This window comes from Dermochelys coriacea, chromosome 1, assembly GCF_009764565.3.
Source record: "Dermochelys coriacea isolate rDerCor1 chromosome 1, rDerCor1.pri.v4, whole genome shotgun sequence".
NCBI lineage: Eukaryota > Metazoa > Chordata > Testudines > Dermochelyidae > Dermochelys > Dermochelys coriacea.
Genome location: NC_050068.2, coordinates 353,738,557 through 353,765,360, shown reverse-complemented (window position 1 = coordinate 353,765,360; position 26,804 = coordinate 353,738,557). Strand labels below are relative to the sequence as shown.

At 45.5% G+C, this 26,804-nt stretch overlaps 1 protein-coding gene across 2 annotated transcripts in view; it reads left to right on the top strand.

The window, feature by feature from the left end:
* SHANK3 (SH3 and multiple ankyrin repeat domains 3) overlaps window positions 1-26,804 on the top strand; it is a 695,549-nt gene that overhangs the window by 156,157 nt on the left and 512,588 nt on the right. For both annotated transcript variants that reach the window (XM_043500373.1, XM_043500369.1), the window contains exon 6: window positions 20,180-20,288. In XM_043500373.1, coding sequence (XP_043356308.1) covers window positions 20,180-20,288 — 109 coding nt within the window. The remainder of the gene's footprint in view (window positions 1-20,179; window positions 20,289-26,804) is intronic.

The following is a 26,804-nucleotide window of genomic DNA, read 5'->3' as shown; positions in this document are numbered from 1 at the left end:
AGTGGTCCAATTGACTGTTAATGTGAGTAAAGTGTTTGCAGGGCTGTACCATATTTTGGTTTTTGCCTATAGCAATTTTGTAAAATTCAAGTGAGACCCTACGAGTAGTGGCATTTAAAGAAACCAACATTTATAATTTAATTCTGTATAAATTTGAACTCAAAATTGCATTAGCACAAATTTTCAAATTAAATTTACAAAGCCTCAACCTAATTTTTAAAAAAAATCAAGTGATTTTAAATCACTGAACAAATTATTTAAATCTCCTTGATTTAAATTTCTGCACTCTGCTTCAGTGAAATAACTCCTAATTTACACTAGCATAAAAATCTAAAATCTATGAATGTATTAACAAAGGGGAATATGGCTCCTTGTTTTCATACAGCTCCCAAAATTACACTAGTTGCTTTACAAACAAACCAAACCATTACATTCCTTACCATGATGTATTTAGGATCTAGAGGAGAGACAAGCTGTTCTGAGTGTCAGTAGTAACAGTGGGGTAGGAATAAAAGCTAAGGAGGACAAAGACTACAAAAACAAGGTGATACAGTTAGTTTGATGATGTGCATGTCTTTGTGGTTGTGATGTGTGTCTATATGCAAATATGTATGTGCAGTACAAGTATTTGTAGATTATTTTCAATTCCCTGTTTTTTGTTGGGAGCCTTTCTCTGGGCTGCAGAGCTGCTGCTGGGGTGGGCCATGATTTAAGGCTGATATAGGGTCTTTCTCCTCCAGCTGGAAGTTACACCTTCGAGTTTCAGTGTTGACAGACCCATAGAATGCTATGTTGGTGAGGTGCATGTTTGCGGAGTTTTCAGTGGTTTTGCTGATCTGGCCCCAGGCCAGAGTTAGGATCTTCTGTATTAGCTGATATGGTCCCAGCCAAGTATTGACCCTATGTTGGTCAGGATTGAAGGAGCTGTGGATGCTATTGCAGTGTGTTTTTCTCATCTGACTTGTGTTCTATGTCAGCCCTCACCTGTTACTCTCAAGCACGTTTGAAACTTGGGTTTCAAGTTACTCCTGGGTGCGGTGTTCTGTCCCCTTTAGTGGCACCGAGACCACTTAGAGATTAATGAGTCTGCTACAGCCTTTGCTAAGAGCTATGTGGCTTTTAGCTCATGCAGTAGAGGCTCATGCATTAAACTCCAGAGGTCCCAGGTTCGATCCTGCCCACCAACGACCGGGGTCTGTTGGTGTTACACGCTGCTGGTGTATCTGAGCTGCATGAGCTTCTCTTGTCATTCCTGTCTTGGAGTCCGCAAAGTGGAGAGGCTTCCGATGTCTTATCTGTTTGCTTACCAGAGAGTCGCTGTGTAGCAGGGTGTCCGTGGGCACCTCCCTGCCTTTCATGGAGAGCGAGCCAAAGTTCAGTGTGGTAGAGGGAAGCTCAGCTGACATATATATAAAATTTGTATTGCAGAAGTGCCATGGGGTACCAGTTATTGACAGGCCCCCATTGTGCTACATGCTGTAGTAACACAGAACAAAATCAAAGAGCTTACGGTGCAAGTATCAGAGAAAAGACAACAGGTGGAGACAAGGCAGATGGGGAAGCACAAGGAAGCAGTGAGGCAGTTCTGGGCAGCATGCTGGGGAATGGTCTTATTGCACCAGCTGCCTAACCATGAATGATGAAGTTCGGTACCAAGGATGCGATAGAGACATGCTGGGAAGAGATTGTTCTGTTTCGTGGTCTCTGTTGTGTGACAGAGGTCTGGGTTACACAAAGTTATATTCTTATCTTGTGGCTAAGAAGAGTATGCCCTGACTGCAGTGGCTACTGCTTTTTCTTCCCTTAAAAAAATCAAATAGAAATAAACTAGGGGATTCCACCCCACCCCTCATAAGCATCCTGGGTGCCACCCTCCCATCTCCCTCTGCTTCAGGGACTCCTTGCAACTCTCTACCCATCCAGCCCCATTCCAGGATCCCTGATTTCCCCTGCAATGTCAGGGGCTTTGTGTGTGTCCCATTCCACTCATTTGACCCCATGCACCCCATTACCCTATACCAGCATCCCCCAGTAACCCCCTACCAGGGATTCTGTGTGCCATGCCCCACCTACTTCCACCTCCCTCCCCCACACCAGAGGCTCTGGGTGGCCTTCCTTTCCCCATTGCCAGGACCTCATTTCCCCTTCATGGCAGGGTCTCTCTGTGTGCATCCATTCCCTCCTCCTTTCAATAGCTGGGTCCCCCAGTCTCCATCCCCGCCAGGGATTCTGACTGGTACTCCCTTTCCCCACTCCACCCCTTTCAAATTTCCCCATTCTCCCCCCATCAGGGATTCTGTGTCCCCCCCCCTTCTCACTTTTCCCTTTCTGCTTGGAGTTCTATAGGCTCCCTTCTCTCCTCCCCTCCACCAGGGGCTGTGCGAGTGTCCCCATTTTTCCCTTCCCCATATGCTCCTTCCCCCACCCCATTCTTTCTGTGCCAGCTTGCTAAAATCTATTGAGAGGCTAGGCAGAGATGAGATAGGTGTATTGTTATTCTGCAAGGCATTAAAGGGTGCCACCAACCAGTTGTTTGATATATAGAGAATTGCAGAGGGACTTGAAGGGGTGGGTGTGCTAAAGAACTGTCAGGGCTTATGTTCCTCCATTTTCCCCATTTGGTTTTTGTCCCCCCCTCTCCCCAATCAATAGGGATCTGGACATTGACGCCTAGAACACTCCCTACAATGTTGGAATTGATCGGATGAGGCATTCAAAAGTTATCGTGGTACAAACATATAGCAGATAGTCAGAGAATGCCGTTAAGTTGTGTGAAAGCTTGGCCAAACATACCGGTCAAAACAACAATCACAAATGAATACTGGCAATTAACAAAATACACCAATGGAGAAATCATGTTAGATGACCTGAACTCCTTGACAGATGAAAGGAATATTCTTCCTTTTATTGGAGGTATGTTGACAAATACCATCTTTGAATCTCTGGCTTCTGATCTCATAGCCCTTTCTTACTTCCAGAACGGTTCCTTCTGCTGTGGTTTGTTCAGCCACTGAGGTGAGTCTGCAAGTTGGAGCCTGCATTTGCTGTTACTCAATTGTCTGTGACTGGGTGGGGATGTTCTACTTCTGTCAGTGCATGAGCACTTCTATAGCATTTTGAATGCCTTCGAGGAACAAAGCCAGTATCTTCCTTCGTTTCATTTAGATGTCTTCTGTTCCTCCTTTAGGACTGATGCTCAGGGGTAGTTATGGTGTAAGTTGGTGCGGTGGGTATAGCTGTTTACTTGGTAGGCTGCCAAATGCTTCCTGTTTGGGGCCTAGTATTCTCTCCCACGTGGAATGGGATTAACTGTGTGGCATTCTTGTCATCTCTCTTCTGTTTTCTGGTGCATAATTCTTTTGTAATTATGTGAGGGTTAATTTTCTGTCCCTGAAGGGACTTGTTAGATCTTGGCCCTAAAGTATTTGTTCTTCTGCCATGTGTCTCTGTATCGGAGTTTCCAATAAAGACTTGTGAGTGCTGTTGTGTTGCTCTAAAAGTTCTAACCATGGATCTCTTGAAGCCTTCTTCAAGTGCTGATCTCTATGTGTATTCCACAAATGGGTAGCATGCAGACCATGCACCAGAGTCCAGAGATTTTAGCAAGCAGTGTCCATTGGCCCGCACACACGCAGTAGATCTCCTCGTACTCCCAAGTAAGAGTAGAAGAAACAGTGCGGTTGACGCCCCCTAAGTTCTTTCTTACCGCTGCATGATCTGAGCTGGGATCCAGAGTCCTCTCTTGCTTCAGCCTGTCAGAAAATCCTGTAAATAAGATTGTAAATAGTTATTCTTTTAGCCTAGTACAGTTAGTTTTTAGTATAGTTAGTTTAATTTGTTTCCTTGGACCAGGAATTGCCTTTCTGCAGTTGGCAATGATGCCCAGAGTCATGGGCCTCAAAAACTGCGTCTCCTGCCCTGGATCCTTCTCTGTCAGCAAGGAACACCAAAGCTGCCTCTACTCTCTGGGCGAGACACATATTTCGATGAAGTACAACATTTGTTGTTTGTTTCCAGTGAGAACTTGCAAAGCCCATGAACTTCACCTTGGAAAACATTTAATGCAGAAGACCATGAGCCTCCTCTCCGATGTGGGCCAGGAAGACCTCCCTGTACATGAGCCTCACCAAACAAACAGTGCCCCTCTGATCATGTGCTTGATCCCTTAGTTTCTAAGCCTCCTCCAGAGTCTCTCATGAAGGCAAGGAACGCTCTCAGGGGCAAAAGGAGAGCTCTCTATCAAGGACTGTCCATAAGAGATGCACTCCTTCCCCAAGCCCATCAAGGTTGGGCAAGCCCTTACACACAGACATTAAGGAACTGGTTCTGCAAAGATAAACCCAGACTGGAAAGTAAAACGTGCAGGAAGAAGGATCCACTGGTTCCATTGGTGATTCGAATATCAAAGTGTAAGGACCGTCATCTGTCAATGAGTGCGACTCCGGACGCTGTGGTACCAATTCATCTGCCCAAGGAATGTACCATGACTAAAGATGCTCCAGTACTGTTGGTGCCAGCCATTGAAAACTCTTCGCACATTGGGACACACAGAGACCTACATGGCACCAGAAGCTATCTTCCTTTCCCACCTGCAGCCTCCCCTCTTCTCTGGCCTAGCCCTCCTGAGGGACATTACTACACTGGAAGATGATGCTACTTCAGTTTCCCAGGAACCATTTCACTTACAAGCGCAAGGCAGGACTGCCCCAGTACTGACATTGGATCAATCTGATGAGCTGTCACTCCTTCATCTCCATAGAGAAAGCCAAACCTGGATAGGCGATCCAGGAATTACGGTCGCTACCCTTATGGGCATGATCTCCCTAGGGACTGATGCTTTCCAATGCCATGGGTTCCACCCCAGATGGTTGGCCCCTCTTTTTGGCTTCACTGGGGGCCGTGGGATCCCTATACCAGATGTCCGGGACCCACTCAGGAGTCTTTCCCATTCTTCTCCCATATGTCAACAGCCTGTTCCATCGGTGTATGAGGATGAGGTGGATGTTGAACTGGAACTGGAGATACCAACGATTCTGATGGGAATTGCCTCCCCTTCCCCAGATGAGACAGTCTCTCCTTCCTCCCCATCCCCACCAGATGACTACAAGCAATACTAGGACTTATTATGAAGAGTGGCTAACAATCTCCTTATATCTGTGGAGGAAGTCTAAGACCCACACCACTGACTGTTGGACATTCTGCAGCCTCAGGGCCCAAGTAAGGTAGCCCTCTCAGTTAATGAGGCCATAATGGAACTGGTGAGATGGGTCTGGCACACCCCAGTGTCCTGTGCCACCATACCTTAGAGGACTGAGAAGTGCTGTTTTGTCCCAGCAAAGGGAGCTGAATTTCTCTTCTCTCACCAAGCTCCCTAGTGGTACAGGCTGCTATGGAACGAAATAGCTCACAGTACCTGAGGCCTACCCCATCAGACAAGGGCTCCAAGAGACTCGACCTCAGGGGAGAAAAGTCTTCTCCTCTGCAGGTTGCAATTCCTCATTGTCAATTACCAGGCCCTGCTATCCAAGTAGGACTTTAATAGCTACTTCAGGCTGGCGGCCTCTTAGGACAAACTCTCTGCTGAGGACAGTACCCAGTTCCTCTCCCATTTAGAGGAGGGCAGACTATTGGCAAAAATGGCTCTTTGGGCTACAGTTGATGCAGCAGATACAGCATCCAGAAGTTTGGCCCTGGGTATTGTAATGAGGTGGGATTTGTGTTTGCAATCCTTGGACTCCCCTAGGGAGGTGCAAAACAGTATCCAAGTGTAGCAAAGCGATGACTCACCGGCACGGCGCCTCCTGCTGGTCGTCTTGGGAATTAGCACTTCACCAGCTCCGGAGCGTCCTCTGCTGGCCGATGTCTTGCTTGTCTCAGGCTCCATGGCCCCCCTCCCCTCCCCCAGATCCCGGTGCCCTTTACCCTGGGGTTCTGCCCCAGCAGTAACCCACAGTCTGGGTTTCCCCTCCCAGGGGAACCCCCAACCCTCTATCCCCACCTTGCCTCAATGGCTACTGCCTGTCATCATCTAGCCCCTGCTTACTGGGGCAGACTGCAGTCTGAAACCGCTCATTACTGGCAAGGGGGTTTTGGACCAGTTGCCTCTGCCTAACCCCGGACTGTACCTCTGCAGCCCCAGTACCTTCTTTGGCCTTTAGCAAGGCCTCAGTCTGGGGAGTTGCCAGGCTGGAGCTTCCCAGCTCTTCTGGCCTTTCCCCAGCCCTGCTCCACTCCAGGTACCCTTTTCTCCCAGACAGCCAGGTCCTTCTCTTTCCACAGCTAGAGAGAGACTCTTTCAGCTCCTGGCTCACAGCCCTTTTGTAGGGCCAGCTGTGGCCTAACTTGGCTGCTTTTCCCAGCTGCAGCACTTTCCATGGCTGCTTTCAACCCCTGTTCTGCGGGAGTGGGGCAGCTGCCCCACTGCACCAAGACCTTCTCTTTGATAAGTCCAGCAACTTTAATGAGAAGACTGAATCCTTTAACGAGTGGAGAGAGTCATCAAAGTCTACCCATGCATCCGATGAAGTGAGCTGTAGCTCACAAAAACTTATGCTCAAATAAATTTGTTAGTCTCTAAGGTGCCACAAGTCCTCCTTTTCTTTCGCGGATACAGACTAACACGGCTGCTACTCTGAAACCTTTGCTCCTTGTGGATCTACACACCAGCCCCAAAGAGGATGCACCAAAGGCAAATCTTTCAACCAAGACAGCCTCCTTGTCCACCTCCTCCTCCTTTGTTCTACCAGTATCCTGCTGAGCTTCCACACAAGCAAAAAGATGACTCAGAAACCTTGCTTTTTCACCTCCTCTACTACCACATCTGTGACCCATTCCCAGCCCACTGCTAGCAACCACTTTAGATGTTTTAGTTGAGACCTATTTGCCATCTCTGATGCTATCTGCCCCTTCTTCTGTCACCTTTGCAGGCCGTCCCACTCTGTTCATCCGCAACTGGGAGCTAATCACAATGGACACATGGGTCTTGGATATTGTCCATCAGAGGTGCTGCATAGAATTCCTCTCCCTTCCTCCTCACAAACGCACTTCCTGGTCCCACATAGAGGACCACTCTCATGAGGTGATGCTTCATCAGGAAGCAGAATCCCTATTGTGCGAGGGTCAACAAGGGTAACCTTGTGTTTTCAAAACTTGTTGGTCCTCCGTTTGAACCCTTAGCGACATGTTCTATGTCCCACCTATCCATGATGGTGGCATTTCTAGTGGCTATCACTTCAGCCAGGCCTCATGACAGACCCCTCCTTTAGGGTATTTCACAAGGACAACGTATCCCTTTGCCTTCAACCTAAATTTCTACCCAAGGCGATCTCCGAATTCCACCTTAACTAGTGTATTCACTTGCCTGTTCTTTTCTCAGAACCCACACTTTTTGTCTGAAGAGACTTCACTCCCTCGACATGAGGCATACAGTGGCCTTTTACCTGCAAACAATCAAACACATCAGGAAGTCGCCAAGACTCTTCTTCGCAATAGCAGAGAGATCCTGTTGTCAAGCTATATCGTCTCAGAGGATTTCTAACTGGGATTCTGGCTACAAACTGGCTTGCATCCCACATGTGGAACATACACAGAAATGGAGGTTATTTCTCTTACAAACATCTGCCCAGGCAACCTGAATTCTGGCATTTCCTAACTTTTGAGTACTGGACTTTTAATGTAGTTTCCTTGGATGCAATTTTTGTTTTATATTTTTAAATGTCAAATTTTAAAATAAAAAATGCACCAGATGAAGCCATACTGACCCTCCACGTGGGCTATGAGCTGAATGGTGATCTTTGCATCCACAGCACAGGTCTCTACCACTCTAGCTAACAGAGTAACTGGTAGCAGAAGCACATTGTTATCGTCTCTATGGACCTGCCACTGACAGCGGCATATTATTGTCTAGGCCGACAAATTTGCAGGGGTGGCAAATTTTTAATAGCAGCATTTTTGTAATCGCAGCATCAGTGACGCGCGCTGCGATTCTACCAATCATAGCGCATATTGAAACCACCCATGACGGCGTTCCGCGATGCGATGCCATTTAGTAAAGAACTTGCTCACGACAATCCTAAGCATTAACAATATGACCGGAAGGAAGAAATTAAGCGGTTCTTAGTTAAAAAAAAAAACCCACTATACAAAAGAAAGAAAGGGAAAATGAAATGATAGCAAAAATGTGCAAACTGGATTCTTTTGTTATATCAGTTAGTGCCGACAGTGAGACAGAAAAAATACTTGAAAGCAGTAGTGAAGTAAAAAGTGAAAATATTGGTGTTGATATTGAAAATATTGATGTGATTAAAGTACATAGTGAAACTAAGGAAGAAATTCTGGCTGCGGTTAGTGTTGAAGAAAATGCTCCAAATACTAGCATATCAGAGACTACCGGGAATCATGTTGATCTGGATATCTTTGACAATACCACAGAGATTTGCGAATCATGTCAGTCATGTCAATCTGGCATTGAAATATCTATCGTAAGTGACGACCCGGCCCAATGGATATTGAATGATGCTACAATTGAGTATTTATCAACGCATCGTATTAAACAAAATATTGATAGTGATTTTACTAACCCAAAAAAGACAATATATTGATAAAATACGTATTCTAACAAAAAATTTGTTTGAAAGACATCTTTTAAACAGTGAAGTAAAGCCACGGCAATATCTTGTATATTCAGAGAGCAAAGGAGCCGTGTTTTGTGCCCCATGTCAATTATTCGGAGGGCTCTCTAGTTGGCGACGAGTGGATACCATGACTGGAAAAACATATCAGCTCGACTACGTGAACATGAAAATTCGACTGAACATAAAACGTATACTGACAAGGGTGAAGAGAGACGAGATATCCGGAAGAATTGATACGAATTTAAAATTTCAAAAGGAAGAAGACATTATTTATTGGAGAAAAGTGTTGAAGAGGATTGTAGCAGTGGTAAAGAAACTGTCAAGCAGAAGACTTGCATTTGGAGGTAAGGTGGAAAAATTTGGATCACCTTATAACAGCAATTACATGATGGCCTTTGAGCTTGTTGCAGAATTTGATCCATTTCTAGCAAATCACATTCCACGTTACGGAAATGAAGGTCGAGGTAACGTATCTTATCTTTCATCCTATATATGTAATGAATTTATAAAATTGATGGCTTCAAATGTGATCTCAAATATTATTAAAGAAGTAAAAGAAGCCAAATATTTCTTGATAAGTGTTGACTCAACTCCCGACATCTCTCATGTTGATCAATTGGCTTTTATACTGAGATATAAAGAAAAGGAGTACTTGTGGCACCTTAGAGACTAACAAATTTATTAGAGCATAAGCTTTCGTGAGCTACAGCTCACTTCATCGGATGCATCTGATGAAGTGAGCTGTAGCTCACGAAAGCTTATGCTCTAATAAATTTGTTAGTCTCTAAGATGCCACAAGTACTCCTTTTCTTTTTGCGAACACAGACTAACACGGTTGCTACTCTGAAACCTGTCATACTGAGATATGTAAATGATGATGGCATACCAGTAGAGAATTTTTACCAAATACTGGCCACAAATCAGAACAGTTAACTGATGCTGTACTTTCAAATTTGAATTGTAATGGATTAGATATTGCAAACTGCCATGGCCAGTCGTACGACAATTCCACTAACATGTCTGGTGTATATAGTGGGTTGCAAGCAAGAATAAAGAATATAAATCCTTATGCTGTGTATGTGCCTTGCTCTGCACATTCTTTAAATCTGATTGGAGTATGTGCAGCAGAAAGTTGTCAAGAAGCATGTTCATTTTTCTCAACTGTCCAGCATCTTTATTCATTTTTTTCTGCCTCTACTCACCTGTGGGAGATTTTACTATCTAATTTGAAGCCAGGCAGTAAAGTAATAAAAGACTTTCTGAGATTCGATGGTCATCTCGAGTGGAAGCTTGTCATAATTTGAGTGAAAACTGGAATGCTATAATTAAAGCCTTAAATACAATAAAGGAAGATGCTACTGAGAAACCTGTTACATTTAATGAAGCTGCAGGCCTGCAGCGAAAACTCCATCAACTTGAGGCAGCTTTTATGGCTGTGTTTTGGAGCTCGCACTTGGAAAGATTTCACATAACTAGCCCAAAATTGCAAAATGTTTATATTGATATACAGACAGTTGTAGAACTCTACAACTCACTAATAGGATACATTAACTCTATACGGGACTTGTTTGATATGTACAAAGAGACAGCGAAAGAAAAATTTGAAATTGAAGACAACGAATTTGACAAAAGGCGAAAAAGAAAGTGTAAACTTCAATCTGATGAGACATGTGAAGTTGAAGTGGAAATATGTGGTAGAGATAAATTTAAAGTAGATACCTTTTTAACAATACTAGACCTTGTATGCTCTGAAATAAAATGCAGAAGTAATGCGTATCAAGAAATTTATGGCAAATTTCAGTTTCTCTGTAAAATTACCAATACTTCAACAACAAATATAACAGTTCACACTAAAAAATTACAGCTATGCTACCAAGGAGATTTAGAAGAATCATTCATGAATGAGTGTCTACATTTTCGATCATATTTGGAAGGTGTAGAAATTTCTGAAAATGAAAAGAAGTCAATTTTAAGATATTGCAGCCTTCTTGGAAATTGAAACATTCATTCAGTATATCCAAATATTGATATTGCCTTCCGAATGTTCGTTTGCACACCTGGTACAAACTGTTCAGCGGAATGATCATTAAAAAGGGTGAAAAACTATTTGAGGGCTAATCTCAGTGAAGAAAAAGTAACTATCTTTCTCTCCTGACAATTGAAAAGGATCTAACAACTTCTCTGGATTAGACAGAATTAATTAATAAGTTTCCCACTTAAAGGTGTAGGCGTAAACAAATGTAATTACTTACTACTCACATACTTTTATTTCTTTTATTGTATCTACATAAAATAAAAAATAAATATTTGATATACACCGGATCCCCGCTTGAACGCGGGGTTCTGGATCCATGCACAGTCCCGCGCTATAAGTGAAATCATGCTATACACACATGCGTTCAAGCGAGGGTCCGCTGTACTGGTAATTTTCTTTATAATAAAACTTGTAAATGTTCAGGTTTCAGAGTAGCAGCTGTTTAATGATATTTAGATTCATTTTAATTCAAATGAATTTGTAAAAAAAGGAAAAAAGTTCATATGGGGGGTGGGAGCAGCAATTATTTCAGGCCTGGGGTGGCAAAATCATTAATCTGCCACTGGCTGATTGAGAGACATTTTGCCAGTTTCCTAGCTATTTGCTAGACAGCAAAGGAATGCTGAAACTCAAGAAAAACTGAATGCACTAGAGACTTTGGTAGGGGAGCGTTCTCAAGTGGCTACAGGCCCTCTGTCCCTGTTCATCCCCAGGCTCTCCCTATCAGGCTGCTCCTGTCCCACATCCTGCCCCTATTCACTCCATGCCTGATTCCTCCTCCAGCTGCCCTCAGTTCCTGTCTTCACTCCCAGCCCAGTTCTTGCCCATTTTCCCTGCCATTCCTATCCTCCCTATCCCTAGCTCCTGCCCTGCTCCCCCTCCCTTTTCTCCTGCCTCTCTCCTCCTTTATTCCTATCCCGCATCCCCTATATTTTGTCCCCCTCTGCTCCTCCCCTTCCCCTCCTCCAAGCTCCTGCCCCTGTTCTGAACTGTCTGCTTTAGAATCAGGCTGCTTCTTTCCTTCTCCCCCCTGCCTGATGCTAGCAGAGGGAGCACGGAGGAAAGACAGCCCTCTGCTCTCAATTCTGTGCCCAGTGCTATAGCAGCCCAGAGTGGCCTGGACCAGCAATTGCCTGGAAAATCCATCTCAGCCCCTCTACCCAAGGTCAGCACATAGGAGTTGTGAGGGGGTGGAGCATGCTCAGTGCAGGCAAAATCTTCAGAGAATTTAGCTGCCAAACTAACAAATCTCTACTGAGACTGTGCAAACTGTGATTTTTCAGAGGCTTATAACTTGGGCACACTTGGGTGAGTTTTCTTGGAGACAGCAAAAGGCACATCCTTGACACAAAAACCACCCCAAATTGAATGTCCTTGTACCAAAGAATGGGGCTGGTGGATGTTCTCAGAGAAACGATTGTAAGAGGCTTTTTTAACATGGCTAAAACTATATATTTTACCCCAACATCATTCTCAGAAACTGCTGGTTTGTTTTAGCTGAAACCCCCACCACCAACACACACACACACACCCAATTCAGCTTGAGGCAGGCACTTGGCATAGAAAACTTCACTCCAAATGGGTAAAGCTGGCGAAGATATAAGTAACTGAAAACAGGGTCTTATAAGGGGGAGTGTTGAGCAACTGTCAATAATCAGATGGTTCTGAACCAGCAAGTTGAGTGACTAAACTATGCAATCAAGTGTTTTTAAGCTCAGGCTTGACAAAGCCCTGGCTGGGATGATTTAGTTGGGGATTGGTCCTGCTTTGAGCAGGGGGTTGGACTAGGTGACCTCCTGAGGTCCCTTCTAACCCTGATATTCTATGATTCTATGATTCTAAGTGATCTTCGTATTGTAACCCTCATCCCTGCTCTTTGTTACGCTCACTGCTGCATCTTGTTTCAAATTAGTATGTAAGTAATGTGACAGGGTCGGGTCAGATGGCTACAGGAGAATAACAGAAAGCAGACATATTAGCCCCAGGCTAAGTAGGTCCCTTTTCCCTGGGTAAGGTAACAGGGAAGGTTCCAGAACAATCAGGAACCTTCTGGAGACAATTAAGACAGACTGATTAGAACACCTGCAGCCAATCAGGAAGCTGCTAGAATCAATTAAGGCAGGCTAATCAGGGCACCTGGGTTTTAAAAAGAAGCTCACTTCAGTTTGTGGTGTGCGTGTGAGGAGTGGAGAGCAAGAGGCACTAGGAGCTAAGAGTGAGAATGTGGACTGTTGGAGGACTGAGGAGTACAAGCATTATCAGACACCAGGAGGAAGGTCCTGTGGTGAGGATAAAGAAGGTGTTGGGAGGAGGCCATGGGGAAGTAGCCCAGGGAGTTGTAGCTGTAACTGTAGCCAGGAGGCTCTCTAGACAGCTGCATTCCACAGGGCCCTGGGCTGGATCCTGGAGTAGAGGGCAGGCCCGGGTTCCCCCCAAATCCTCCCAACTCCTGGTCGGACATAGGAGGAGTCGACCTGGACTGTGGGTTCAGAAAAACGGCCAAGCTGAGGGCTGCCGTGAAGCTCCAAGGCGAGCAAATCTGCCAATAAGTGCGAGACCCACCAAGGTAGAGCAGGAACTTTGTCACAGTAAATAAATGTCTTTGGCATGATCTAAAGCCCCATTGCTGTTCCCTTGCCCAGCTGCACTGCAGCTTCTTCCCTCAATGATTCCTTTCTTGCTCTCTAATGGAGAAAGTAATTTTCCAATGGTTTCCTATTACTAGTATTTCATGAGCCAGCTCTTTTGACTGTGAAGACTCCCAGTCCAATTAGGAAGCAGACCTGGGCTCACAGAGCAGAGAGCCAAGGATCTGAGGGATTTAATTCTTTACTTGCAAAATTAATGCTAGAACAGCAACACTTCTGAGAGTAAATTGGGGTTACATGTAGCTGCATTGAATAATCACCTGGCAGAGCAGCTCAGAGTGCTGTAGTGCCTGGTGTGTGCAATCTGTCTCTCCAGTGAAGCAGCAGATAAGTGCTAAGAATGATTTCCCTGTTTTCTGTCGAGTGTCTTATTAATAAAAACACATATATTTTTATGTGTGACGACAACAGAATGATTTGCTTTGAATCCTTCCCTGTCCCTCTGCTTCTTGTGTTGGCCCACACAGCCTGCTCTGTCCCCATCTAGGCCAGCAGCAGACCCTGCCCACATTTATATTTAGCAAGCACGGATTCTCCCAGATTACAGCTAGTGACTGTCGATAGAACATGTGTCAGGGACTCAGGGCCTTGAACTCTGGGCCACATAGGTGCTTTGGAACTAGTACTCCCCAGCCTGCTACTTGGTGACCTGCTAACTGTTGTTGGAATAGGAGTTGAACTCTGACAGAGGATCCCAGTACTGGGAGCTGATTGCTGGAATGATGGAGGCCCTGATTGGTTCACAGCTCCTATTTAAACCCAGGACAAGAACAGAATTTTGTCCATGCAACTGGGTTCGCTCTGCTTCAGACTCCTTCACCAGGAATACCTGCTCCTATTGCCTGCTGCTGATCTGCTGGTAACCTCACCCTGCCTGCCTCCTGGTTTGTCCTCTGGCATGTCTCGGGCTCTGATCTCCAGGTATCTGATCCGGCCCAACTCCTGACCAATGTGACAGGATACACCTTAGGAAAAAACAGCTATGTTCGCTTCTTGGATCTTTTTGACTTTCCTCAGTAGAAAAGGAACAGGTTACTCAGAAGAGAGAGGTTTCTCAAGCCATATGTTGTCCCAATTAAAACTGGATAATCTTGATCTGTGCTCTGAAGGTTACCAGCACAGATCTCAAAGTTATTCAGGAAAAAAGTGGGTATAATGAAGCTCAAAACTCCAGTTCAAGCTCTGCAACAGGAGTTTGGTGAAAAGTTCTTGCACTTTTTGTTCCAAACACAGGACACCATGCAATCAGAGAAGAATCCTACTGCCGCTGAGAATTTTGCAGCCTATGGTGAGGGTTTGAAAGGAGCTGGCGTTTTCATATATCTTAACAATTCCTACCTTTAACATTTCACTAGTGAGCTGCTCCCTCTGTACCTGGTGGCTGTCTGTGTTGTAGCGAGTGTCCTAGGGCATGAATTCTTCTCTGCAAAGTGAGGAAGGGTTTATTATCTGTTGAGTCAGTGACCACTATTGCTGTATTAACAAATCAAACTTTAATTAGACTGCCAAGATAGTCTGTTTAGGCACCTGCATCCGTTTGTGCTGATATTGCTATGACCCTGCCCTCCCCTTCCCTACGGCATGTCACCTTCTCTTCACCTCACGTCAGCATTTAGATTGGAAACTCTTTGTGCAGGAACCGTGTGTTATGTTTTGTTTTTGTGTGGACAGAGTGAAAATAAAAACCCATAATATAATAGCACCCAGTACATGGAAGGTGCTTTACAGGGGTAGAGTAAGACAAGTCTATGCCTGGGGGCACGTGCAATCTGAATGGACAACGTACAGACAAAATATAGAGCCAGGAGTAGAGGAAGAAGCAAACAGGCAATGGGGATGGTACAGTATGCATCACGTTAGCACCATGGTTTACTGAAACACTAAAATTTTTACTTGTTTATAGTGAATTAAAGGCACACTTCTGGGGTTATAGAAAGAGGTGGGTTCTGAGGAGGGATTTGAAGTATGACATGGAGATTGTCTGGTAGTTGAGGTGGGGAACAGAATCAGGGAACAAAGGGAGTGAGAGGGATAATGGAATTGTTGGAGTCTATACTGTGAACAGGAGAATGGATGGAAGTGCACGAATCCAGCACTATCATGCTTGGCTCTCGATCCTGCTTTGCTCAGAGCACAGGAGTCTGGATCCAGCACTAGCGTGCTGGGTTCTGGATCCTGCTGCGGTCAGTGGGTGGGAGCAAGACCCTCGTTTTTAGTGTATCAACATTGTTTAAGATAAAAAGAAAAGGAGTACTTGTGGCACCTTAGAGACTAACAAATTTATTAGAGCATAAGCTTTCGTGAGCTACAGCTCACTTCATCGGATGCATTAAACTTTGTTTAAGATGAAAGTGAATATTAAACTGTCGTTTGACATTGCATCATGCAGAATTCTGGAGCGAAATCTTTCACCACTGAAGTGAATGGGAGTTTTGTCTTCCCATGGGACTTCTGTGCAGTAGGATTTCAGCCCTAGTCTGTATTGAGAGCCTTCTTAGCTGGATGGGGTTGCAGGTTGAAAGAGAGAGGGAGAAGAAAGCAGAGGGAAAGGGTTTGGAAGGGTGTATGGGGGTCCTTTGCCAGACATTAAAGAACATGCAGTTGGCATGTTCTCATTAATATTTAAGAATCAAGTCTGCCTGTAGGAGAAACTAGAGCAGACTCAAGCTGTTTGGGACTAGTAAGGAAAGAGACACAGTGAAGAGACACTCTTGTATTCCCAAAGACTCCAGGAAGAGTACAAAGAGACAGCTGTGTGGAAGATTACTGGCTTCCAATGGGAGGGTTGTTGCCCTGTTTTTGTGTGTGTGCTGCCATCCTGTGGAATGAAGTGTTAAAGAGGAAAGTCCGATTGGAGCCTGGAAATGTACAAACTATTGCTAATGCATGTGGGAAAAGGTAACCCAAAATAACACGTCCTCAATGGGCAGGAGAAGCCCACAGAGCCGCAGTAGCAAGGCAAGACTGAGCAAGGAGAGTATGTTTGTAGTGTGATGAGGCAGAAAAATGGCCAATGCAGTTTTACAGGTTTCAGAGTAGCAGCCATGTTAGTCTGTATTCGCAAAAAGAAAAGGAGTACTTGTGGCACCTTAGAGACTAACAAATTTATTAGAGCATAAGCTTTCGTGAGCTACAGCTCACTTCATGTTCCTGAGGAATCATACCACGTGTGTGCACACCCTTTGCCTGTGCCCACATTATTTTTACTCCCAAATTTCCTACTCTTGTTAACACCAGTTCAGCTCCATGGGTGCAAGCACCAGTAGGAGTACTAGTGTACATGTCGTTTTTACCACCAGGTCATTTAGAACTCCCTTGGGAAGGATTAGCGACACAGTGATAAGAAAACTTTTGATGGCTGGCACCGTTTCTATGCTAGTGCTCCTTCTATGGGGCATTCCCAGTGTGGGCAGCAGTGGGAAACTTTAGAGGCAAATTCGTGTATACAAGAGGTAGATGGTTCTGGTGCAAGGTACTGAAATATATTGAAATTGGAGGGTGTGGGCCTTGGGTGATCAGAGTTAAATTAGTACAGTTTGGATAAGTTGTGGATGGGAAGGATATTGTAACAGTGTGGAAATATCTGAAGATGTTTGGGAAGGGACTTGGGAGGGTTTATTTCTCTTTTGCTGATGGGGTGTGAGGAGATGTTTGGGAAATGGTTCACTGATGTTGGGGAGCCTGTGAGGTTTGAGAGGTGTTTCACCATTGTTAGGAGGAGGGGAAGTTTGGGGCATACAGGAATTGGTGCCATGTCCTTCTCTCCAGCACCGCTCACTCTGTCATACTGTTTGTACTCAGGAACATGATATCCTGGTAAGCTTTGCCAGCACCGTCCAGTCCTAATGACCTGGATCCTCTTTGCTTTCTGAGCTGCTTCTCATGTCCTAGTGAGCCAGCCGCTGTGTTCCTCAGCTTTATTTGGTGATCATTTCAGCTGCTGTCATAGGCTGCTTTTCCTTGGCTGATGATCAGAGGATGTCTCAATGTGGGGCTTCTTGTGAAGCAGGGAAGCTGGGGTGGGACCTGGACTCGGAGGGTAAGGTGATCAGGCTTCAGGTTCAGCACTCTCTAATAAACCAGGAATTCTTCTCCTCTGCCTTGGTCTGTGGCCCTGCTCTGTTGCTCTGCCAGGGGCAGTCAGAGTATCAAAATGTGCTGCAACTGAACTTGCACATTGATTTCTTCAAGCTTCAGGTTTTGATTTCTCGTAAAACTGACTCCTCTATATGTCTTTCCTGGCCCCTCACTGGGGTTGATTGAATAAATGGCATTTAAATGTTACCGCAGGTTCAGAGCTGCAGCGCTTGCTGTGGTGGGTGTTAGGAAGGTGTCATGGCATCTCCGGGCGATGCTCTGGAACTGCTCCCTACGAAGCCAGTCAACACTCTGGGGGAGCCTCCTCTTTGTGAGCAGACTGTCTCCCGGGCAAACAGCTCATACAGTTTCCACCTTCCTGGGGCTGACCTTGGAGCATTCAGCATCCTCTGCCCCACCATGCACTTCCCACAGCGAGTCTCCACAGGCAGGGCTCCTGGGGAAGCCAGTGGGTCCTGCACCCCACCTCCGCAGTCAGACGTGACTCTCAGTCAGCCAGTAAAACAGAAGGTTTATTAGACAACAGGAACATGGTCTAACACAGAGCTTGTAAAAAGAAAAGGAGTACTTGTGGCACCTTAGAGACTAACAAATTTATTAGAGCATGCTCGGGGGTCGCATAACTAGTTATGCGACCCCCGAGCATGCTCTAATAAATTTGTTAGTCTCTAAGGTGCCACAAGTACTCCTTTTCTTTTTGCGAATACAGACTAACACGGCTGCTACTCTGAAAACAGAGCTTGTAGTCACAGAGACCGGGACCCCTCTATCAGGTCCATCTTGGGGGGCAGAAAGGCCAGAGATCCGTCTGGCCCTCCCTCCATTTCCCCAGCCTGCTCCAAACTGAAACTCTCCAGACCCTCCTCTGGCCTTTGTCTCTTTCCCGGGCCACAAGGTCACCTGATCTCTTTGTTCTCCAACACCTTCAGTCGGCACCTTTGCAGGAGAGGGGCCCAGGCCATCAGTTGCCAGGAGACAGGGTGTTGGCCATTCTCTGTTTAGACGTCATCACACTGGCCCTCTTGGGCTCTGCAACAATCGCACACCCTTATCCCCCCATCTATATACTTAAGAAATGCATAGGGGAAACTGAGGCCCCCACACAGTATTCAGAGAAAGCATAAAGAACATTCCCACTTTGTCACAGAAGGAGAGCAACAACGGATGTATATTATGTTGCCAGGGTCTCATTTTCCTGGACTCTTATTTCTCATGCTGAACTGGGGCTGGTTCTCAGCTGGTTTTAGGAGCTTTCTGTAGGTGCCAGCATAGCTTTAGAAAAATATTTTGATATCCTTTGGCCCTGTCTGGACTGACTAGCTAAATCACTTATGATCCTGGATTAAACTGAATTCAAAGCCCCATGCAGATTCACTTCAAACTGGATCACTTTTAAGCTTTATTGCATTGGTGAATGCATCCAGCTGACTTCCCTCCACCATCTTTCCAGCAAGGAGGGTGATGCTGAAGCAGCAAAAGTTCCATTTTGGGGGTGCTGATTGCTGGTGGAGCCATGAGGGCTCTTTTGGTCTTTGCTTGCTGAGTTCTGGAATGGTTTCCTTGATCGTTGTAGATAGGGCTTTTTTTCTGAGACTCATACTAGCCAGATCATTATTAATATTATTTCTTTTGTGATAGGCACTGCCCCAAAGACCTTGCACAGTTCCATCAAAGCTGGCTATTGCAGGGTTTGATAATACACGTCTCAGAGGAAGAAATTCCTGTGCACACAAACCTGGGAAGCTGAACTAAAGCCCACTGGGGAATGAGCATGTTCAAACTCCGTTGTGCTCATGTAGATCTGCTGTCTGTCTGCTTGGGGCTGTCTCCTCAAATCAGCAACTTCTGTAACCTACGCATTTGTGTGGAATTTGCTTAAATATATTTGCTAAACATTATAATTGAAAAAAACCCACAATCCTAAAAGGGGGGCCTCTGTGCAGCTGAGAAAAGACAACCCCCTTGAGAACAGGTCTAATTGCAGGCCCCATTTGGGAGGCCAATGGCAAAAAGTGACATCAATAATAAAAGCACAGTTACAAAGTAGAGAGTGAAAGCGACAGCTACTCCAGTTATAAAAACTCACAATAAGAGTCAATGTTCAAGGAGCCTGATCTTGTCTAATTTAAGTGCTTTAAGTTCAAGAGGAAGATAGATGGATTATACCACTTTAAAATGTTGTCTGGGTACAACATAGTGTAAACAAGAGATACAAATAAAGCCATCCGCCATACATTTTACATGCATCAGTTTGACTTTGCTGCCTAACAGGAAGCTGGCATGTCACTTTAGGTTGCAAGCAGTGTGTGGTCTTGCTGGAGAAGTTGTTGCTAAAAGTCACATAACTGCTGAGACTTCAGTTTATTGTGTGTCTGTGTCACAGTTGTATATACTGTATATATTTCTCTTTATGGTGTATATCAATAGAAGATATCTAGTAGGAGGGTAGAGGTGTGTCATGGGGACTTGGGTAGAGGGCAGGGGGAGATAATTATTTGCCCCAGTGGCTCTGGCTTCCATGATACACTTCAGCTGTCTCCAATCTCTGGGGCAGAAAATGTGTCCCTGGTAGCTCATCTGCAGTACGCCCTCTGGCTGGTTTAAGGTGCTGGGAGTGAATATGTGCCCCAGTGGCTCTGGTGGATGTTGTTTCCAGTATACCTTGGGTCTCCAGGAAGGGTGTTTTTCCCCCAGTGGCTTTTTTCTTCAGTAACAGGGTGTTAACATTGTGTGTTGTGTATTTTCCTGGGATGTCATGGCTGCAGGCAAATCTGAAGAAGTTCATGGAGTACGTGCAAATGCTAAATGTGGAGAAGGTCTGCAGACTGCTGGAGAAGGGACTGGACCCCAACTTCCATGATCCGGACACTGGAGGTGAGACTAGCTTTCTCAGAGATGGGAGATGACAGAAGAGGGTTGGGGGCAGCTGGTTGCTTTGGCAATACAGTGGGATTTTGGGGGAGTAGTAGTTTGCTTGAGAGGGTAGCAAGTGGCATTAGGGGAAAGGTGGGAGTTGGATTTTGAGTTATAGGGACCTTTAGCAAAGAGTCCCAATATGGTTTTAATATGTTTCTCTCACGGGGGTTTCTTAAGATGGAAAGGACTGTCTTTGGGAGATACAGAAGCCTGGAATTGTCAGACTAGATGAAAACATAGGACAGCCAAGGGTTCTCTCGATGAGGCAGTCATGGGGATGCAGAAGTATTCTCAGGATAAATTACATGGATCCTGGCTTCTGAGTCCTTCAGGAATTGCCCATCTATGTGAGAAGCCACATACATTCCCAACAGTGTGTTGAACCCACCACAAAAGCAGTGACTGTTGGGGCTGGGTGCATGCTCCCTGGCAGATAGAATCATAGAATCATAGAATCATAGAATATCAGGGTTGGAAGGGACCCCAGAAGGTCATCTAGTCCAACCCCCTGCTCAAAGCAGGACCAAGTCCCAGTTAAATCATCCTAGCCAGGGCTTTGTCAAGCCTGACCTTAAAAACCTCTAAGGAAGGAGATTCTACCACCTCCCTAGGTAACGCATTCCAGTGTTTCACCACCCTCTTAGTGAAAAAGTTTTTCCTAATATCCAATCTAAACCTCCCCCATTGCAACTTGAGACCATTACTCCTCGTTCTGTCATCTGCTACCATTGAGAACAGTCTAGAGCCATCCTCTTTGAAACCCCCTTTCAGGTAGTTGAAAGCAGCTATCAAATCCCCCCTCATTCTTCTCTTCTGCAGACTAAACAATCCCAGCTCCCTCAGCCTCTCCTCATAAGTCATGTGCTCTAGACCCCTAATCATTTTTGTTGCCCTTCGCTGTACTCTTTCCAATTTATCCACATCCTTCTTCTAGTGTGGGGCCCAAAACTGGACACAGTACTCCAGATGAGGCCTCACCAGTGTCGAATAGAGGGGAACGATCACGTCCCTCGATCTGCTCGCTATGCCCCTACTTATACATCCCAAAATGCCATTGGCCTTCATGGCAACAAGGGCACACTGCTGACTCATATCCAGCTTCTCGTCCACTGTCACCCCTAGGTCCTTTTCCGCAGAACTGCTGCCGAGCCATTCGGTCCCTAGTCTGTAGCGGTGCATTGGATTCTTCCATCCTAAGTGCAGGACCCTGCACTTATCCTTATTGAACCTCATTAGATTTCTTTTGGCCCAATCCTCCAATTTGTCTAGGTCCTTCTGTATCCTATCCCTCCCCTCCAGCGTATCTACCACTCCTCCCAGTTTAGTATCATCCGCAAATTTGCTGAGAGTGCAATCCACACCATCCTCCAGATCATTTATGAAGATATTGAACAAAACGGGTCCCAGGACCGACCCCTGGGGTACTCCACTTGACACCGGCTGCCAACTAGACATGGAGCCATTGATCACTACCCGTTGAGCCCGACAATCTAGCCAGCTTTCTACCCACCCTATAGTGCATTCATCCAGCCCATACTTCCTTAACTTGCTGACAAGAATGCTGTGGGAGACCGTGTCAAAAGCTTTGCTAAAGTCAAGAAACAATACATCCACTGCTTTCCCTTCATCCACAGAACCAGTAATCTCATCATAAAAGGCGATTAGATTAGTCAGGCATGACCTTCCCTTGGTGAATCCATGCTGACTGTTCCTGATCACTTTCCTCTCCTCTAAGTGCTTCAGAATTGATTCCTTGAGGACCTGCTCCATGATTTTTCCAGGGACTGAGGTGAGGCTGACTGGCCTGTAGTTCCCAGGATCCTCCTTCTTCCCTTTTTTAAAGATGGGCACTACATTAGCCTTTTTCCAGTCATCCGGGACTTCCCCCGTTCGCCACGAGTTTTCAAAGATAATGGCCAAGGGCTCTGCAATCACAGCCGCCAATTCCCTCAGCACTCTCGGATGCAATTCGTCCGGCCCCATGGACTTGTGCACGTCCAGCTTTTCTAAATAGTCCCAAACCAGATCCAGATGTTTGATACTAAAGGTGTGAAAGGAGCTGCAGCACTGGTCCCAGCTAGTACTTTTCTCACTGTTTCTGTAGTGAGTATGGAGCTCTCACCCTTTCCCCACCTTTGTGGTGTCTTTTAGTGCAGGTCTGGGATAGGATTAGTCATTGCTCTTATTTCTGTATTAAAATAACAGTGTGAAGTTTTAGTGTGAAGTTTGTTACTTTTAGTACAGAGTAGGCTCCATGCCTGCTGCATGACTTAGGCAGATTTCCAACCAATGAGTGTGTCAAGCTGTTTTGCAGAGAGACAAGAGCGTGAGTACCAACCCCAGGGCTGACTGTGAGGAAACAGGGTACAAACCCTAAACTGTTTGTGAGTGCTATACTTCAATTTCACTAACCAATTATCAAGGGTAAACTCCTCAGCCTTAACGTGTAGTCACAGATAGTCCCCTTGGGTACTGTGATCTGTTTTGCCATCCAGGTGAGCCTATCTTTGTGAGAAATGTCCCTTATACCAAGCATCACAGCAAAATTCAGGTTACTCGCAGTGCCAAAGGACCAGTCACTTACCCCAGGTCAGTTGCATCTTAGATCTCACACCAAAAACATTGCATGTAGCCAATCCTGTAATAAACTGTGTGCAGATTTATTAAATAGGAAAAGGAAACTGGAGAATTATTTACAGGGTTAAAGGAGGTAAACATAGATGTAAAAATTAGTTACAGTCTTAAATTTCAAAAAGTAATAGAAGCTTCTATAATAACCGAGCTCTATGGGGTTGATGCAAGTATGGGGCTCAGAACAGGTGGAGGTCAGATTGGGATGCCTCAGAAGTAAGTGTCCTAGTTCTTGTACAAAGACAGCCTGCTTCCTCATTACACTCATACTTTAAATCTGGGTCCTGAGCTGATTCAATTACTTGGTGGTATATGACATTAGACCATTGTTCACATTCATTGAGTTTAAGGCCAGAAAGAATCATTACATCAGCTAGTCCGACCTTCTGTATGTCAGAGACCATTACATTTCATCCAGTTACCCCCTATTGAGCTCAATACCTTGTGTTTGACTAAAGAATATGTTTAAGAAATCATAGAATCATAGAATCATAGAATATCAGGGTTGGAAGGGACCCCAGAAGGTCATCTAGTCCAACCCCCTGCTCAAAGCAGGACCAAGTCCCAGTTAAATCATCCCAGCTAGGGCTTTGTCAAGCCTGACCTTAAAAACCTCTAAGGAAGGAGATTCTACCACCTCCCTAGGTAACGCATTCCAGTGTTTCACCACCCTCTTAGTGAAAAAGTTTTTCCTAATATCCAATCTAAACCTCCCCCATTGCAACTTGAGACCATTACTCCTCGTTCTGTCATCTGCTACCATGGAGAACAGTCTAGAGCCATCCTCTTTGAAACCCCCTTTCAGGTAGTTGAAAGCAGCTATCAAATCCCCCCTCATTCTTCTCTTCTGCAGACTAAACAATCCCAGCTCCCTCAGCCTCTCCTCATAAGTCATGTGCTCTAGACCCCTAATCATTTTCGTTGCCCTTCGTTGTACTCTTTCCAATTTATCCACATCCTTCCTGTAGTGTGGGGCCCAAAACTGGACACAGTACTCCAGATGAGGCCTCACCAGTGTCGAATAGAGGGGAACGATCACGTCCCTCGATCTGCTCGCTATGCCCCTACTTATACAACCCAAAATGCCATTGGCCTTCTTGGCAACAAGGGCACACTGCTGACTCATATCCAGCTTCTCGTCCACTGTCACCCCTAGGTCCTTTTCCGCAGAACTGCTGCCGAGCCATTCGGTCCCTAGTCTGTAGCGGTGCATTGGATTCTTCCATCCTAAGTGCAGGACCCTGCATTTATCCTTATTGAACCTCATTAGATTTCTTTTGGCCCAATCCTCCAATTTGTCTAGGTCCTTCTGTATCCTATCCCTCCCCTCCAGCGTATCTACCACTCCTCCCAGTTTAGTATCATCCGCAAATTTGCTGAGAGTGCAATCCACACCATCCTCCAGATCATTTATGAAGATATTGAACAAAACGGGCCCCAGGACCGACCCCTGGGGCACTCCACTTGACACCGGCTGCCAACTAGACATGGAGCCATTGATCACTACCCGTTGAGCCCGACAATCTAGCCAGCTTTCTACCCACCTTATAGTGCATTCATCCAGCCCATACTTCCTTAACTTGCTGACAAGAATGCTGTGGGAGACCGTGTCAAAAGCTTTGCTAAAGTCAAGAAACAATACATCCACTGCTTTCCCTTCATCCACAGAACCAGTAATCTCATCATAAAAGGCGATTAGATTAGTCAGGCATGACCTTCCCTTGGTGAATCCATGCTGACTGTTCCTGATCACTTTCCTCTCCTCTAAGTGCTTCAGGATTGATTCTTTGAGGACCTGCTCCATGATTTTTCCAGGGACTGAGGTGAGGCTGACCGGCCTGTAGTTCCCAGGATCCTCCTTCTTCCCTTTTTTAAAGATGGGCACTACATTAGCCTTTTTCCAGTCATCCGGGACTTCCCCCGTTCGCCACGAGTTTTCAAAGATAATGGCCAAGGGCTCTGCAATCACAGCCGCCAATTCCTTCAGCACTCTCGGATGCAATTCGTCCGGCCCCATGGACTTGTGCACGTCCAGCTTTTCTAAATAGTCCCTAACCACCTCTATCTCTACAGAGGGCTGGCCATCTCTTCCCCATTTTGTGATGCCCAGCACAGCAGTCTGGGAGCTGACCTTGTTAGTGAAAACAGAGGCAAAAAAAGCATTGAGTACATTAGCTTTTTCCACATCCTCTGTCACTAGCTTGCCTCCCTCATTCAGTAAGGGGCCCACACTTTCCTTGGCTTTCTTCTTGTTGCCAACATACCTGAAGAAACCCTTCTTGTTACTCTTGACATCTCTTGCTAGCTGCAGCTCCAGGTGCGATTTGGCCCTCCTGATATCTTTCCTACATGCCCGAGCAATATTTTTATACTCTTCCCTGGTCATATGTCCAAGCTTCCACTTCTTGTAAGCTTCTTTTTTATGTTTAAGATCCGCTAGGATTTCACCATTAAGCCAAGCTGGTCGCCTGCCATATTTACTATTCTTTCGACTCATCGGGATGGTTTGTCCCTGTAACCTCAACAGGGATTCCTTGAAATACAGCCAGCTCTCCTGGACTCCCTTCCCTTTCATGTTAGTCCCCCAGGGGATCCTGGCCATCTGTTCCCTGAGGGAGTCAAAGTCTGCTTTCCTGAAGTCCAGGGTCCGTATCCTGCTGCTTACCTTTCTTCCCTGCGTCAGGATCCTGAACTCAACCAACTCATGGTCACTGCCTCCCAGATTCCCATCCACTTTTGCTTCCCCCACTAATTCTACCCGGTTTGTGAGCAGCAGGTCAAGAAAAGCGCTCCCCCTAGTTGGCTCCCCTAGCACTTGCACCAGGAAATTGTCCCCTACGCTTTCCAAAAACTTCCTGGATTGTCTATGCACCGCTGTATTGCTCTCCCAGCAGATATCAGGAAAATTAAAGTCACCCATGAGAATCAGGGCATGCGATCTAGTAGCTTCCTTGAGTTGCCGGAAGAAAGCCTCATCCACCTCATCTCCCTGGTCTGGTGGTCTATAGCAGACTCCCACCATGACATCACTCTTGTTGCACACACTTCTAAACTTAATCCAGATGCATCCCATTTTAATCTGAAGACATCAAGAGATGGAGAATCCACCACTTCCCTTGGGAGTTTGTTCCAGCAGTTTGTGCCTAACTTCTAACTTGAATTTGTCTGGCTTCAGCTTCCATCCATTGGCTCTTGTTCTGTCTTTTCCTGCTCGATTAAAGAGCTCTTCAGTACCCAGTAGTTTCACCCCATGAAGGCTCGTAGACACTGTAATCAAGTCACCTCGGTCTTCTTTTTGACAAGCTAATAAGATTTCCTTAAGTCTCTCACTGTAGGGCATTTTGTCAGACCATGGATATTTTTTGTGGCTCTTTTCTGAACTGTTTTCAATTTCTCAACATCCTTTTAAAAGTGTGGGCACGGTATTCCATTATTGGTCTCACAGGTGCCATAGAAAGAGGTAAAAATCATGTCCTTACTCCTACCCACTACTCCTGTTTATTTATCCACAGATTACATTAGCCCTTTGGCCATGGCACCACACTGGGAGCTCATAATCTACCATGATCCCCAATTCTTTTCCAGAATCACTGCTTCCCAGGGTAGATTCCCCCCATTCTGTAGTATGGCCTGTATTCTTTGTTCCTAGATGAATGACTTTACATTTGGACATATTGAAACATATATTGTTTGCTTGTGCCCAGCTTACCAAGCAATCCAGATCATTTTATAACACTGACCTGTCCTCCTCTTTATTAACGACTCCCCCAGTCTTTGTGTCATCTGCAAACCTTATTAGTGATGATTTTATGGTTTCTTCCAGGTTATTGATAAAAATATTGT